The 17,762-nt window shown below is 50.4% G+C and overlaps 1 protein-coding gene across 1 annotated transcript in view; it reads right to left on the reverse strand.

Moving 5' to 3' along the window:
- Window positions 1-17,762, reverse strand: part of LOC136572029 (phospholipase A2 inhibitor gamma subunit B-like) — a 64,707-nt gene that overhangs the window by 15,291 nt on the left and 31,654 nt on the right. The window contains exons 2-4 of the mRNA XM_066572647.1: window positions 11,178-11,291; window positions 10,958-11,107; window positions 1,532-1,684 (exon numbers count right to left, since the gene is read on the reverse strand). Coding sequence (XP_066428744.1) covers window positions 1,532-1,684; window positions 10,958-11,107; window positions 11,178-11,291 — 417 coding nt within the window. The remainder of the gene's footprint in view (window positions 1-1,531; window positions 1,685-10,957; window positions 11,108-11,177; window positions 11,292-17,762) is intronic.

Consider the following 17,762-nt stretch of genomic DNA (forward strand, 5'->3'; position numbering starts at 1 on the left):
CCATTAGCTTTTCCTATTTTTGACATAATCAATGCTCCTGCCAAATTTCACGTTTCTATGACACCGGAAAGTGAGAAAATTAGATTCCGTACGTAAAATTTGGACGTGAATTCTTTTGCGCATAGAATTGAATAATCGAGTTGGGACCTATGAACTTTTCCTATTTATGACATAATCAATGCTCGTGCCAAATTTCAGATTTATATGACACCGGGAGGTGAGAGAATTAGATTACGTACGTAAAATTTGGACGCTAATTAGAGATGAGCGAACGTGTTCTTAACGAACACTTACGCACCCGGACACCGGCTTTTCCGAGGACTTCCGTGTTCGCGCGTAAGTATTCGGGGGGCGCCGGGGGGCGGGGAGAGGCGCGGCGGCGCGGGCGGCAGCAGCGGGGAACAGGGGGGAGCCCTCTCTCTCTCCCTCTCCCCCCCACTCCCCGCCGCAACCCCCCGCGCTGCCACGGCGACCCCCGAACTTTTTTCGCCCGAACACGGAATTCCTCGCGAAGTTCGGTGTCCGGGCGAAAAGGGGCGGAGCCGAACACGTTCGCTCATCTCTAACGCTAATTCTTTTGCGCTATAATTGAATAATCGAGTTGAGACCCAATTTCTTTTCCTATTTTGGAGATAATCTATGCTAGTGCCAAATTTCATGTTTCTACGACATTGGGAAGTTGGAGAACTTTTGGCGAGTCAGTCAGTGAGTCAGTCAGTGAGTGAGTCAGTGAGGGCTTTCGTCTTTATATATATAGATTAAACAATTGGGATAGTGATTTCTCCAGTCTCCACTGTTAGAGCTGGTGCTGGGCTGTTATCAGACAGCTGGGCCTCCCCTTTTAATACCCCAGGAGACCCATGTCAGTATTCTGATACAGAGTAATTAAAAAATATATATGTATCGGAATAAGGCCCCTTAAGAACCACTATAAAGAAAGCATATGGGCAGTCATCAAGGGGTTAAAATAGGGCTGATAGTCAATACAACATGGCATCATGGGCCACAGTTGTGCACCCCTTCTGTAGAAGACTGAATAAGTGGTGACCTCAGAGTAAGCGGGGGTGGGGTTGAAAGGGATGGCATTTACAAGGACTGAGTGCTGGTGCTCCCCCTGGTGGCTAGGATCATTATCAGTATTATTAGGACTGGTTAGATTACCGCACTGTGGATACACACATTCACGTTCAGCAGCTGCTGTATACACAATATCCCAGTAAGGGTAAAGCTGCTGTTATACGCCTTCAGTGGAAATAGTCTGCATGTAGATACTGAAATATTCTGTACTCCGCAGGTTCTATAGGGTTAAAAAAACATGGCTGCTTTCTTCCAAAACCGGAACCACATCTGCTCAGAGCCCCGTGCCCTTCAGTGGGGCAGAGCTGACAGTCCATAGACAAGTGTGCTGCGGGTGTCTGGATGAGAGCCGTCAAGTTCATCTAACCCTGCACAGCCCCCTTAATGTTGCATTGGGTGACCCCCTTAACAGCTCCATTTGTAGACATTGCAGTAGGAATTAAGCTTCACTTACCTGGACCTTTTAGCTTCCCCCTATAGTCAAAACAGCATGTCTCACTTCCTGTGCACGCCATCATCTTAAGGTCCGTATTACATGGCTCAGTAGTGTCCTCGCAGTAGGCGGACGGACAGTTAACGCCATTTGGTGTTGAATTCTCTGTAGGAACTGAAGAGATAAAGAGCTTTATAGCGAGAATCATCATCTTGTTATCATGACTATCACATACATATCAGCTTTGTAACCATCAATCCAAGACTATAAGTCTCTGCAGAGAGTTATCACTTATTACCTCCACCAGCAGAATGAAAAGAAAGGATAGACAACCTGGTGCTCGGCAGACCTCCCTGAATAGGGGATCTACCGCCACCTAGTGTCCAGGAATGCTCATCATCCTCTTTCTTTATCCAACCGTCTCGAGAGGCGTCCCGAAAAATAAAGCCTTCTGGATCACCTTTATGTGTGTAGTGCCACTCCTCTTGAATGGAGAAGATGGCAATCCCAGAGAGCAAGTAACGCCCAGGTTGCCACAGTATATAGCAACCCCACTAGCAGAATAGTGAGAGCAGCTCTGGAGTATAATACAGAATGTAACTCTGGATCAGTACAAGATAAGTAATGTATGTGCACAGTGACTCCACCAGCAGAATAGTGAGTGCAGCTCTGGAGTATAATACAGGATGTAATGTAGTATCGGTACAGGATAAGTAATGTATGTACACAGTGACTCCACCAGCAGAATAGTGAGTGCAGCTCTGGAGTATAATACAGACTGTAACTCTGCATCAGTACAAGATAAGTAATGTATGTACACAGTGACTCCACTAGCAGAACAGTGAGTGCAGCTCTGGAGTATAATATAGGATGTAATGTAGTATCAGTACATGAGAAGTAATGTATGTACACAGTGACTCCACCAGCAGAATAGTGAGTGCAGCTCTGGAGTATAATACAGGATGTAACGCAGGATCAGTACAGGATAAGTAATGTATGTACACAGTGACTCCACTTACAGAACAGTGAGTGCAGCTCTGGAGTATAATACAGGATGTAATGTAGTATCAGTACAGGAGAAGTTATCTATGTACACAGTGACTCCACCAGCAGAATAGTGAGTGCAGCTCTGGAGTATAATACAGAATGTAACTCTGCATCAGTACAAGATAAGTAATGTATGTACACAGTGACTCCACTAGCAGAACAGTGAGTGCAGCTCTGGAGTATAATATAGGATGTAATGTAGTATCAGTACATGAGAAGTAATGTATGTACACAGTGACTCCACTAGCAGAACAGTGAGTGCAGCTCTGGAGTATAATACAGGATGTAATGTAGTATCAGTACATGAGAAGTAATGTATGTACACAGTGACTCCACTAGCAGAATAGTGAGTGCATCTCTGGAGTAAGGTGTGGTTTGTTGGAGCTCCTCAGAGAACCAGGGTGTGGCTGCAGTCCCAGCTGGAAGCCTGTTTTGGATCCCAGGATCAGTGCACTCATCTGGGCTTCTTGTTCTATGGAGCCACGCAATTCCCCCCCCCCCCGGCTTCGGTCGGAGGGGGGGAATGCTGAGAAGGCAGCGACAACACCATCAGCGGCGCTGGCGGCATACGTGGTTTCAGCAGCAACAACCAGGAAAGCCGGAGCAGCTAGTAAAGCTGCGAAGAGAGAGGGTCCGGGTCGCAGGCGGAGTGACATGGCCCAGCAGGTTGGTGCAGCTGCATCTGACAGCGCCGGAAGCGAAATGATGACCCGCAGTCAAACTCGCAGCCAAACGCTCAGCAAAGGAGGTAAGCCGCAGTGGAGTGATCGCAGGAAAGGGGAGTCGGTGGTAGAGCTGGCCTCCCGTCTGGCCACCAGCATGGCGGACTATGAGCGTGCGGGGAGAGAAATCCTCCTGCAGAAGGAGAAGCTGCGGTCGGCCAGGTCGCTAAAGGACCAGACCGCTGCTAAAGGCAAAAAAGATGTAATAAGCAAGACTATACAGGACTGTAAAGATTGCATACAAAGGTGCAAGGAAGAGAGGGACAGGATTCTGGAGCAAAGTGGTCCCTTTAGGGAAAAGTTACTTAACGGTGATAGATTTTCCAAAATGGCATCAGGATACAGTGGTCACAAGAAGGCTGATCACTCCAGCGATGGAGACAGCGGTGGTGACTGTACTGACGAGGATGCCTTTGAGGATAGCCTGAGGGAACAGCCTGTCTGCTCAGGAGAGCAGACCCAGAGTGGCACTACAACCACCAGCAGCCTCCGGCCGGAGCAGGTTGCGCTGCCTCTAACCTCCGGGGATTCAGATCCAGAGGAAGATAAAAGCGATGGGGGCGCTTTAATAATGCAGCAGATAAGGCTGTTGGAATCCCCCCCTAATATGAGCGGCCTTCAGTTTGGTGATGATTTACCAGAAGAGGATGTGAAAATCAAGACAAAAAAAGGAAAAAAAAAGAATTTGGTGCAGGAGAAATTTGTGTATGTGACGGGGGGCGCTGGTTTGGCTGCAAAGTCGGATCAGGGCACCCCCACCCTGAGAACCCCGGTTTCTGACTCTGCAGTGGGTTTTGAACATGGGAACAGGGATAAAGGAGTTAAACTGGCCGGGTCCCCTGTCCCTGTTTCAGTTAGTGCAGTGACAGAAACAGCCAGCAGGGCGGCCAGCACAGGACAAGGCAAGGTGGCAAAAGAATTTGGCAGTGGCGGAACTGCCAGCACCAGTAAGGCCAGTGATGCGGAGGGTGCTGCGGGGTCGGGATCGGGGGTCCCCCGTGCGACAGGTCGGTCTGCAGGGGTCCCTCAGTCTAGGTCCCAGTCTAGGTCCCAGGCACCCAGTGATGCGGAGGCTGCTGGCAAAAGTAAGGAAAAAAGCAAAAATAAAAATACTAAAAGTGCTGGAATGCAGAGTGCTGACCATGGGGGGGTCATTGCGGTGGTTGCAGCTGCGCAAGATGGGGCAGCAGTGCCACCCCCAAGGTCTACCAAGGCCCAAAATAAAAAAGCTGCTTCCAACCCAAAGTCTGGTCCAGAGGGTCTTGGTATGAAAGGTCTTGGTATGAAAGGTGTGGATATGTCTGGTGCGGCCCGTGTGTCTGATGCTCCGACGCACTCGGAGGCACGGGCTGCAGCTACTGTTCCCGGCACAGGGGCACCTACTGTAAATATAGGCACAGGTTCTAGGGATGGTCAGGGCACATCACAGGTTCCAGTCGCCCCTCCGGTGGCGACCACAGCTGGTAGGAGTTATGCCAGTGTCGCCGCTGGAGGGGAGGGGTCCTCCTTGTCTCCAGGCTCTAGAGAGGGCGTATTGCAACAGCGCCTCCTGGGGGCTCTACGGAAGGGGGAGAGTTCAATCACAGTTGGAGGAAGAGAGGTGAACCTATCTCTTTGGACAGAGAGACACGGCTTAGGAGCCTTCCGAGAGCAAAGGGGGGAGACCGTATGGTCCTTACCAACACCCGGGCAGGACGCAGGTCGTAGGAATGTGGTCCGTCTTCGTTGGAGGGGCAATGATACATGCCCCCCGAGGGCGAGAGTAGTGGAGCTTCTACTGAAGATGGGCTTCAGGGCGGTTGACATCTTTGCCCTGATCCATCCCTTCGGCACGTCTGAGTTTGACATCAGCTTCGTTCGCCCAGAGGGGCTAGAACTCTTCTGGGGGAATTACGAGCTGATGAAAAGCGAGCCCGGCTGGCGAGACTTTGCCGTCCAGGTGGTGTCTCGCCAGAACGAAGTCAAGAAGGTGACCGTTTTGACTCGTAACGAGTCGCTTTCTTGTTTTGATATTATGACGTGGCTCGGTCGATACGGAGAGGTGACAGACATGCCCAGAAAGAACCGGGATGAGCACGGCATCTGGTCCGGGGCCTGGACATTCATGGTCAAGCTGAAGCGTTCAGGAAACTCAGTGGCACACATACCTTCTGCAGCCTTCCTCGGCAGGGATCGTATCTTGGCCTTTTACCAGGGGCAGCCGAAGCTCTGCCACAGGTGCGGCGACCCCTCACACTTGAGCGCCGCTTGTAAGACCTTGAAGTGCGCTCTGTGTGGGGGTGTGGGTCATCTAGCCGCCTCCTGTGCAGAGATTAGGTGTAACCTGTGTGGTGACCTTGGTCACCCATTCAGTCGCTGTCCACGCTCCTTTGCCAATGCGGTCTCAGCACCTACGGATGGGGGCCACGGTGCGGCCTCTGGGGGTGAGGGGACTAGCAGAGGTGGAGGAGCTCAGGAGCCAGGGAAGAACCGGCAAAAGACGCCTGCTGAGCAGAGGCGTCAGGACAAGCGCAGACGGAGCAGGGAGCTGACAGGAGCGCCCACAGCAGGTGGATCAATGGTGGCCCCTGTTCCTGAAGCAAATCTCGCGGCTGAGGCTTTGAGGGACAGCGAAGTGGATGAAGAGGACAGGAGGATCCAGAGGGAGGAGGGAAAGACCAACTCTTCAGATTCCTCCCACTATGAGAGTGTGGATGAGGAAGGAAAGAGGTGGTTAGAGAAACGGCGTAAGCTAGGTGCCACTAGGAGAAAGCGAAGGGGGGATTCAAGATCTTCTCCCACCCCTGGCCAAGTACTGGAAGGAGAAGCCTGCTCGCCTCCAGTTGGACTCTCCAATAGGTACCGGGCCCTTCAAGACATCTCTTCCTCCTCTGAGGGGGAAGCGAAGGGCAAGGTGCCTGGGGCAAAGAAAGGGTCAACAGGGGGCACTGAGTCTCCTCCTCGTGGAGGCCTAGTTCCTTCCGGGGAGGGGGCTACTCTGGAGCCTGGAAACAAGGACGATGGGGTCGGGGGATCCCCTGCTATGGACACATCTGTGTCCAAAAAAAGAAGCAAGGGGCTTTCCTCCGACCCCGAAGAAGCGGGTGTGAGGAAGAAAGCCATCTAATTTAATCACTCATGATGGCGGCACCCACTCCGCTGACTCTGGCATCAATTAACGTTGCCAGCATTAAGTCAGATACGGCTAGATTTGCGGCCTTTGATTTTCTCGGCCGCGTTGAAGCCGACATTTTATTTTTGCAGGAGACCAGGCTGTCTGATTTGGCAGCCATACATAAGGCAAAAAGGGAGTGGAGGTCAGGCCCTTCCTACTGGTCTCTTGCGGCCGAGCCGTATAGCGGAGTGGCGGTCCTTTTTACCGCAGCGGTCGAATGCCGACGAGTAATTGAATTAGAAATGGGAAGGTGCCTGATCTTAGATGTCCTCATGAAGGGACAAGAATTGAGACTTGTAAACATCTATGGTCCCCAGTCAAAAAAGGACAGGAAGAGTCTCTTTATGAGGATCAAGCCCTACCTTTTTACCAGCCGCCAAGTTGTCTTTGGAGGTGACTTTAATACAGTCACAAGAGCCCGCGATAGGGGAGGCTCTGGAGACAGGCGGTTGACTTTTGATGGCGTCGCACTTAATAGTGTAGCTAGCGAGGCTCGCCTGGTGGATGTCCACATCCGGCACACCCCAGGCCACGAGGGGTTCACCTATTATAGAGGTCAGAGCAGGTCTAGAATAGACAGGTTTTATTTGAAGGAGGAAGCCATCTCTTCACCAGTGTCCGTTGTTGAGGTGGAATTCTCCGACCACTGTCTAATATTGTTTTCTCTGAATGTTGCAGAGACCCCCCGGATGGGTAGAGGTTTGTGGAGACTGAATTCATCACTCCTGGAGGAAGCAGAGATTAGACAGTCCTTTGAGGATTTTCTGCAGAGCCAGGTACCATTACTGGATCTCTGTAGCAGTAAGTCAGAGTGGTGGGAGATGTTCAAGAGGAGGGCGGCGAGGTTCTTCCGTGAGCTCTCCAACCTCAGATGCCTGGACAGGTACCGCCTGTACAATGGCCTGAGGAGGAAACTCGAACATCTCGTTTCGACTGGAGGTAGCCGCGAGGAGATCTCCAGAGTGAAATCTTTACTCAAGACGTGCCAGTATGACAGACACGCATCCTTGGTTTTTGAGAGGGATTTCGGGAAGTACCGCTCGCCCGACCCTTACAAAAACTGTAGGATGTCAGTGAATAGTAAAGTGGTCACTGGACTGATTGACAGTACGGGGTCCCTGAATCGATCCAGATCAGGGATTCTGGAGGTCGTCAGATCCTACTACTCGCAACTCTTGGGAAAGAGGGATCTAGATTCGGAAGTGATGTCGGCTTTCCTGGCTGAAACTGTCCCTGGGCCAGGGGTGGACACCTCTCTTGGCGTTTTGACAGAAGAGATCAGAGAAGAGGAAGTTAGACTGGCGATTGATGGGCTCCGGCCCAAAAAGTCGCCAGGTCCGGATGGATTAACATCTGAGTATTATAAGACCTTCAAGGACCTCTTGAGTCCCCTCTTGACGGAGGTATTAAATGAGTGTCTTTCCTCGGGCACTCTGCCAAAGTCAATGAGGAGGTCGGCCTTGATCATTCTGTCAAAAGGTAAAGACTCGAGCCGTATTGAGAACTGGCGTCCCATAGCGCTTCTCAATACGGACAGGAAGGTTCTGGCAAAAGTGCTGTTTAATCGGCTGGTCAAGTTTGCACCCCGGCTCCTCTCGGGGGCGCAGCATTGCTCTGTTCCAGGCCGTAGCACCTTTAGCGCTGTTCTCGGTGTCCGGGAGGCAGTGGAGCAGGGTAGGGCTGGTCACTGGGAGGGGTACCTGCTGTCCTTGGATCAGGCCAAAGCGTTTGATCGGGTTAATCACGAGTACCTCTGGTCCGTCCTTCTGAGATACGGCCTGCCAGTGGGGTTTGTTGATTGGCTGCGAACTTTGTATGCAGGGGCTGAGACTTTCCCGCTGGTGAACGGTTGGCCCGGCCGCCCTTTTGAGGTGGTGTCCGGCGTCCGTCAGGGCTGTCCTCTAAGTCCCCTGTTGTATGCGTTTGCGATAGATCCCTTCCTTAGGAGGGTTGATTGTGGACCTATAGCAGGGGTCGGGATGGACCGGGCGGTGCCGGAGGCTACCCTGAGGGCAGTGGCATACGCCGATGATGTCACGCTCTTCGTGTCCTCGAGAGAGGAGGCGGAGTTTGTGGTGTCGGAGGTGGACCGCTACTCGGAAGCTTCCGGGTCTATGGTCAACTGGGATAAGTGTGAAAGTCTCTGGTTAGGAAGGGGGGATCCTACGTTTGATCTCCCGGACACCCTTCCGGTGCCCCAAACTTCAGCAAAAGTACTTGGCATCAAATTCGGCCAGGGGGATTACCCCATGCAAAATTGGGTGGACAGGCTGGATGGTGCAACTCACAAGGTAAACCAGTGGAAGGGTTGGTCTTTGACCCTTCGGGAAAGAATTAGCCTGATCAAAACATACCTGCTCCCGTTATTCATCTACCTGGGCAGCGTATGCATTTTGCCAGAACCTCTCTGGACTCGGGTCTACAACCTGTTCTTCCTAATGTTGTGGGGGAACAGGTTGAACCTGATCAGGAGAGATGTTACATACCGCACGAGGAGACTAGGGGGGTTGTCTATGGTCAACCCCGTGGTGTTTCTTGTAAACACTTTTTTTAAGATCAACATAGGCAACCTCTGGCAAGAGAGGGCTCCTCCGTGGGTCTACTCCTGCAGGGGATGGTTTCGGCCCTTCTTCCAGGAATGGGAGACAGGAGGGCGAGTGAAGGACCTTCGCACGCAGCACGGACATCTCCCGGCTTACGCTACCTTGGTTCTGAAGGTGATACGCCGGTGGGGTCTGGGGATGTGGGAGATCAGGACTCTGACGAGGAGGCTCCTCGACGAAAGAGTCCTGTTGACCCATTTCCAGAAGCCCCTGGCGCTCAAGGACTGCCCAAGTCGGGACCTGGAGGGAGGGTTACGTTTACTGAATTCAATCCGGGTCCCCTTGAAGTTTTGGGACTTGGCTTGGCGCTGCTTTCACGGGAGACTGTATGTAAGGGGTAACTTGAAGAGCAGGCCTCTGATTGACAGGGGTTGCCCCCGTCAGGAGTGCAGCGACGTGCTGGAAAGCATGGAGCATTTCCTGCTTCAGTGCCCCTTTAATACAGAGGTATACCAACGGGTAGGGGTCTCCATAGGCTGGCCTCAGCTGGCACACCTCTCCTATGCGGAGTGGGCTTATGGAGCGTTCAGAGGCCTTGGTGGCAGGGACCGCTGCACTTTATTTCTAGTTAGCCTAGTGGTCAGGTTCCACATCTGGAGTGCACGGTGTTTAATCTCGACGGAACTGAAAGTCCTCCCCGTGGATACGGTATGTAGGAACATCCTGGGTGACCTGGTGAAGGTGCGTTCTTTGGAGTATGAGAAGCTGGGCACATCTAAAGCTTCTCTCCTATGGAGAGGGCTTGTATTTCGTTAGGGACAGTTTGTTTTTCTTAATTTTCTAGGGGCAGAGTAGGGAGAGAGAAGGGACAGGATAGGGAGAGAGGAGGGATAGGGCAGGGACAGTTTTCCATGAAGGGTCAGACTGAGGGGCAGACTAAGGACAGTCTAGGGCAAATTAGGGAAAGAATAGGGAGAAAATGCAAGGGATAGTACATTGTGATGTCTGTGCCCGGCTTATCACCTCCAATCCCGGTGGCGGGCTGTGAGTGCACCATAAAGCTTTTTGTTTTGATTTGGGCAAAATGGAGTGAAGTAGGGCTGCAGGTGAGCCGACCTTAGGCTTTCGGGTTATGTTAATATATCGTGTATGTCATGTATATTGGTTATTGTATGTTTTATATGTATATATTCACGTTCTGGGTGGTAGTTAGGTTGGGTGGGGGGTTGGGGGGGAGTGGTTTCACGCCTTGAGCCGTAGCCTGGCACGTCCCGAACATTGAACTCTGGGCACGGACTGGTGGAGCGGGCATGGCCCCCAGGCTGCGGCAGGCAGAGTGTTGTACAGTTTATATATATTAAAAAAAAACAAAAACCCTGGTGTGGCTTGGCACGTCCTGAACTTTAGAACTCTGGGCACGGACTGGTGGAGCAGGCATGGCCCCCGAGCTGCACTGGGGACCCAAAAAAAAAAAAATTTTTTCTTTAGTTATTTTTGTATGCCGGTTGGCTTGGTCTTTATTTTCATATTTAGTTAATTATTAGTATATATATATATGTTATGTTTACGTTATTGCCTAATTTTGTTTATGATGGGGTTTCAGTGCGGTACGGCTGGACCTGGAGTTTTAGTTTTAGTTTTATTTTCTGGATAGCTGGATGCTCTTCTTTTAGGTATATTGTGTTGAGTGTGTGTGCGAGTGTACGGCAGGGGGGAGGGGAGTCCAGACATGGGGTTTCTTTTGTTTGTGGACCATGGACTCTGGGTGAAGGGCCTTATCTCTGTATACGGTTGTATTATTATTATTTACTATTGTTACAGTTTGCTTTTATTGTTATGTTTTATACTTTTATAATAAAAGATCTACAGGATGTAATGTAGTATCAGTACAGGAGAAGTTATCTATGCACACAGTGACTCCACCAGCAGAATAGTAACGTTCAACAATGGAGGTTCACTTTCATGTTGGCAAGGCACTTACTGTTATATAAGTCTGTGTTGCAATTAGTCCCCTGACAACAGTTTACAGAGACTCTGATTTTAAGTTCTGGATTTTCAGTTATTGAGCCTTCAGCACCACACAAGGCTGTATTGGCACAGGATTTATAGATTGAAGCGAAATTGTTGGTTCCTGCAGAATAGAGAAAAGCATTACTAAAAGTGACAAAATCTAAACGAAAACATAACCAAAAATTGCTCACCATATATAGATCTTGCTGAAACAGTCATACATTGATCCGTAGGGCAGTCAATCGGTACTCCAGTACACGTCTGGGTGGTATCAGATGAGCAAGCGAGGCATTTAAAGGAAAAGGCTGGAAAATAAAAGTGGAACCTTTAAGTCTGATTGTCTGGTCACTGGTCACGTGTGTTTTATCATAATCCCTGTAACATCACCTATTGTTGTGCATCAAGCCACGTGTCCCCCCATTACTGGAAACAAGAGGCCGTCTCTGCTCCTTGCTGGACTGCAGGATGAGCAGCATGCACTGTCATTCTATGAAACATGCCCTTTAAATACACCAGCTGATATACCCGGCTTCGCCCGAGTTAATTTGGCGCAGGTGTTTGTTTACCTGTTATTCGCATGGCACATTTTATGAAGTCATGGTTACTTCAGAGGAACCAAGGAATAAAATATGTATACAAATAGAGGAGCATTACATTGTCAGGACCAGTGGCTCTAGGGGTCTCTGTGCCCGCACCGCCGGCTCTATCACCCGAGCTGATCAGGTGGCCGCTGCAGTCCTGTACGCCGGCTCTGGCTGTGCGCGTCCCTGTTGCCATGACTCCCGGGCGCTTTTGCTCTGCTCTGTCTCTGAAGGTGCTGGGGTGGGCGGGGGGGGGGGGGGGGGGGTGTCCTCCCAGCATCTAATTTTGTCCTGCTTCTGTCCGACTCCCTCCCCAATCAGCTGCTGGGGGAGGGGGGGGGGGGGAGTTCTGACAGCATTTAACCCCTTAAGGACACGGCCTATTTTGGGCTTAAGGACGCAATGATTTTTGGCGGATTTTCTTCTCCATTTATCAAAAGTCATAACTTTTTTATTTTTCTGTCAATGCGGCCGTGTGAGGACTTGTTTTTTTGCGTGGCGAACTGTAGTTTTTATCGATGCTACTTTTGGGTACATTGACTATATTGTAAAACTTTTATTTTATTTTTTTTATGATAGCAGGGAGAGAAAACGCATCAATTCTGCCATAGATTTTTTTTACAGCGTTATTCATGCAGCATAAATGACAGAATCCATTTTTTCTGCGGACCGGTACGGTTACAACAATATCAAAATCCTTACTTTTTTTGAGGTTTTTCCACTTTTCTGCAATAAAAACCCTTTTTTTGGAAATCTTTTTTTTTTTTTCTAAATCGCTGCATTCAAAGTCCTATAACCTTTTTATTTTTTATGTTTGGAGCACTATGAGGGCTTTTTTTGTGAGACGAGCTGTAGTTTTTATTGGTACCATTTTCGGGTACATACGGCTTTTTTGATCACTTTTATAGCGTTTTTAGGGAGGCAAAATGCTAAAAATTAGCATTTTGCCTCAGTTTTTTAGCGTTTTTTTAACGCTTTTTTCTGTGCATGGTCAAAAGCATGTGCAGCTTATTATACGCGTCGTTACGGATGCAACAATACCAAATGTGGGGTTTTAATTTTTTTTAACCTTTTTTTATGCTAATATGAGAAAAAGCATAAAATAAGGGTTTTTTACTTCTTTTTTACATTTTTTTAAATTCATTTTTTAAATCTTTTTTTTAACACAATTTGTGTCCCCCTGGGGGGACTTACAACACTGCCCTGATGATCGCTGTGATAAGGCATGGCAGGGCTACCGCCCTGCCATGCCTTATCGCTTATACAGCGATCTCAGGCACTGGCAACACAGGACGCCAGTGTCTGGAATCCTGTTGCCATAGCAACAGGCCAGGCTCTCTGCGTTTATATCGCGAGAGCCCCGCAACTTCACAGAGGGAGCCTGCTCCCTCTGTGAACCCTTCCCATGCCACGATCTATATAGATCGTGGCAGGGAGAGGGTTAACAGCGGGGGACGCATCTCCGATGCACCCCCGCTGTTGCAGTGGGAGGCCGGCTATGACTGACAGCCAGCTCCCACTGCGGGATAGCGCAATATCATATGTGATCTCGCGCTATCCCTATGACGTAAGGGTACCTCATTTTGCGGGAAGTACCCCGCTCCCATGACGTACCCTTATGTCATGGGGAGAGAAGGGGTTAAACTCCTCAGTTCCTCCTGATCCCTGCCAGTGTATGTTTGTCTCCAGGCTACACCCACTTTATTCTGATCTGATTCCTCGGTGTGACTCTCTACTTTTGGACCCAACTTTGACCTTACCCGATCCCTGGTACCAGTAATTCTCCTGTTGCTGACCCGGACTTCCTAACTTGCCTCTGTGTCTGTTTGTCTAAGTATTTGTTTGTAAGGCTGACTCCTTGCCCCGCTTCCCTAGTGAGTATAGGGACCGTCGCCCAAGTTTCACGTTTGTGCGGTACAGATGTGTGTCATTAGTTACATTACACAGGGCGTTACTGACTTTTGCATTTAGAATTGAAGAATCAAGTTGCGAACCCCGTCTCTTTTTCCATTTAGGACATAAAGAATGGTTGTGCCAAATTTCACGTTTGTGCGGTACAGATGCGTGTTATCTGTTACGTAGGGTCACTTACTTTTGCGCTTATAATTAAATAATCAATTTTCGACTCCTTTACCTTTCCTATTTATGGCCTAAAGAACAGTTTGCCAAATTTCACAGTTGTGCGGTACAGATGTGTGTTATTAGTTACACTAGTAATTATTAGGAAATTATAGTGGCAGTGTTTCTGGTGATGCAATGCGCCATTTACTCATATAATGTAGAGAAAGAGATTGGAGTTGTAAGCACACGGCTGCTGATTTAGGACCTGTGATGACGTCACTGTCATTGCTTACATGTGCATGTCACTCAGACACAGCTTTGGTACATGCACGTCACACAAACATACAGCTCTGCTACCAGCGCATGTCACATACACCACACACAGCTCTGCTACATGCACTTCACACACACCCCACTCAGCTTTGCTACATGTGCGTGTCACACACAGCTCTGCTCTATGTGTGTCACACACACCACACACAATTCTGCTAAATGTGCATGTCACACACACATACAGCTCTGCCACATGCGCATCACTCGCAACACACAGTTCTGCTACATGCTCGTGTTACACAGAACTCCGCTACATGCACGTCACAAAGCCCACACACAGCTCTGCTACATGTGCGTGACACACGCAGCTCAGCTACATGCCCGTGTTACACCCCACTCAGCTCTACTTCATGCACATAACACACACCACGCACAGCTTTGTTACATGCTTTTTTCACACACAGCTCTGCTCCATGCATGTCGCACAAACCATACATAGCTCTGCTACAAGCACGTTACACACACCACACACAGCTCTGCTCCATGCACATCTCGCACACAGCTCTGCTCCATGCACATGTCGCAGACACACCATACACAGCTCTGCTACATGCGTGTCACACACAGCACACACAGCTTGCTACATGCTCGTGTCACACACACACAGAGCTCTGATACATGCGCGTGTTAAATGTGATCAGGGGTGGAGCATGTAACGCACTCATTCACGAACGAGTGGTCGTTAGTACTTTGATTACAAAGGGTCATTTACTTTCATGCTTAAAATTGAATGATTAAATTGCAACCCGTTTACGGTTCCTATTTAGGATGTAAAAAATGGTCTTGAGAAATTTCACATTTGTGCAGTACAGATGTGTGTTATTAGTTACATAACACAGGGGGTCACTTACTTTTGCAGTTAGAATTGGATAATCAAGTTGTGGCCCCTTTACTTTTTCTATTTGCTGCCTAAAAATGGTCATGTCAAATTTCAAATTTGTATGACACTGAGAGGTTAGAGAATTAGATTTGGGACATTACTAGAGATGAGTGAACGTACTCATCCAAGCTTGATACTCGTTCAAGTATTAGTGTGTTCGAGATGCTCGTTACTCGTAACGAGCACCACGCGATGTTCGGGTTACTTTCACTTTCATCTATGAGACGTTAGCACGCTTTTCTGGCCAATTGAAAGACAGGGAAGGCATTACAACTTCCCCCTGCGACGTTCAAGCCCTATACCACCCCCCTGCAGTGAGTGGCTGGCGAGATCAGGTGTCACCCGAGTATATAAATCGGCCCCTCCCGCGGCTCGCCCCAGATGCGTTGTGACATAGCTGAGGGAAAGTGCTATCGTGTTGGAGCTGCTGTAGGGAGAGCGTTAGGAGTTAGTGTAGGCTTCAAGAACCCCAACGGTCCTTCTTAGGGCCACATCTAACCGTGTGCAGTACTGTGGAGGCTGCTTTTTGCAGTGTTGCACTTTTTTTTTGGTATATCGGCCGTGCAGAGCATTGCGCCCTGCAGTAATACTCCAGGGACAGAATTGTGTAGGCAGGGCCAGAAGACATATATTATTGACTGAATATACGCAGTGGTCCTTTTCAAAAAAATATTGGGCAAAAAATCTATTTGGCCTGCCTGTCACTGTGCTCAGTGTTCTGGGTCCGTGTGTGCTGGGTGTAGTAGTTCTACAAATAAATACACAGGCAGCTAAATGTTACAGCAGGCGTGCGCCAAATTATTTCCTGACGTTCCGTAAACGAAGTCAGCCTCCAACCACAGGCCAATAAGCGGCACATTTAATTACAGCGTTCTGTTTCTGCACTACTGCTAATACACCATGCTGAGGGGTAAGGGTAGGCCTATAGGACGTGGACGCGGGCGAGGACGCGGAGACCCAAGTCAGGGTGTGGGCACAGGCCGAGCCACTGCGGTGGCCAGGGGTAGAGGCAGGGCCAGACCGAATAATCCACCAACTGGTTCCCAAAGCGCCCCCTTGCGCCATGCCACCCTGTAGAGGTCAAGGTGCTCTACGGTGTGGCAGTTTTTCACAGAGACGCCTGACGACCGGCGAACAGTGGTGTGCAACCTTTGTCGCGCCAAGATCAGCTGGGGAGGCACCACCACCAGCATGCGCAGGCATATGATGGCCAAGCACCCCACAAAGTGGGACGATGCCCGTTCACCGCCTCCGGTTTGCACCACTGCCTCTCCCCTGGTGCCCCAACCTGCCACTGAGATCCAACCCCCCTCTGAGGACACAGGCAGTACCGTCTCCTGGCCTGCACCCACACCCTCACCTCCGCTGTCCTTGGCCCCATCCAGCAATGTCTCTCAGCGTAGCGTCCAGACGTCGCTAGCGCCACTGTTTGAGCGCAAGTACGACGCCACGCACCCGCACGCTCAAGCGTTAAATGTGCACATTGCAAAATTGATCAGCCTAGAGATGCTGCCATATAGGCTTGTGGAAACGGAGGCTTTTAAAAGCATGATGGCGGCGGCGGCCCCGCGCTACTCGGTTCCCAATCGGCACTACTTTTCCCGATGTGCCGTCCCAGGCCTGCACGACCACGTCTCCCGCAACATTGTACGCGCCCTCACCAATGCGGTTACTGCCAAGGTCCACTTAACAACAGACACGTGGACAAGCACAGGCGGGCAGGGCCACTATATCTCCCTGACGGCACATTGGGTGAATTTAGTGGAGGCTGGGACAGAGTCAGAGCCTGGGACCGCACACGTCCTACCCACCCCCCGAATTGCGTGCCCCAGCTTGGTGGTGGTATCTGCGGCGGTGTATGCTTCCTCCACTAAACCACCCTCCTCCTCCTCCTACGCAACCTCTGTCTCGCAATCAAGATGTGTCAGCAGCAGCAGCACGTCGGCAGCAGTCGGTGTCACGCGGCGTGGCAGCACAGCGGTGGGCAAGCGTCAGCAGGCCATGCTGAAACTACTCAGCTTAGGAGAGAAGAGCCACACGGCCCACGAACTGCTGCAGGGTCTGACAGAGCAGACCGACCGCTGGCTTGCGCCGCTGAGCCTCCAACCGGGCATGGTCGTGTGTGACAACGGCCGTAACCTGGTGGCGGCTCTGCAGCTCGGCAGCCTCACGCACGTGCCATGCCTGGCCCATGTCTTTAATTTGGTGGTTCAGTGCTTTCTGAAAAGCTACCCCCACTTGTCATGCCTGCTCGGAAAGGTGCGCCAGCTCTGCGCACATTTCCGCAAATCCCACACGCACGCTGCCACCCTGCGGACACTGCAATATCGGTTTAATCTGCAAGTGCACCGACTGCTGTGCGACATGCCCACACAGTGGAACTCTACGCTCCACATGTTGGCCAGACTCTATGAGCAGCGTAGAGCTATAGTGGAATACCAACTCCAACATGGGCGGCGCAGTGGGAGTCAGCCTCCTCAATTATTTACAGAAGAGTGGGCCTGGTTGGCAGCCATCTGCCAGGTCCTTGGAAACTTTGAGGAGTCTACCCAGATGGTGAGCGGGGATGCTGCAATCATTAGCGTCACCATTCCTCTGCTATGCCTCTTGAGAAGTTCCCTGCAAAGCATAAAGGCAGATGCTTTGCAATCAGAAACGGAGGCGGGGGAAGACAGTATGTCGCTGGATAGTCAGAGCAACCTCATGTCTATATCTCAGCGCGTGAGGAGGAGGGGGAGGAGCATGAGGAGGAGGGGGAAGAGATAGCTTGGCCCACTGCTGAGGGGACAGATGCTGCTTGCCTGTTATCCTTTCAGCGTGTATGGCCAGAGGAGGAGGAGGAGGTGGAGGGGGAGGAGCATGAGGAGGAGGGGGAAGAGACAGCTTGGCCCACTGCTGAGGGTACAGATGCAGCTTGGCTG

Source organism: Eleutherodactylus coqui, chromosome 6 (assembly GCF_035609145.1).
Source record: "Eleutherodactylus coqui strain aEleCoq1 chromosome 6, aEleCoq1.hap1, whole genome shotgun sequence".
Taxonomy (NCBI): Eukaryota; Metazoa; Chordata; class Amphibia; order Anura; family Eleutherodactylidae; genus Eleutherodactylus; species Eleutherodactylus coqui.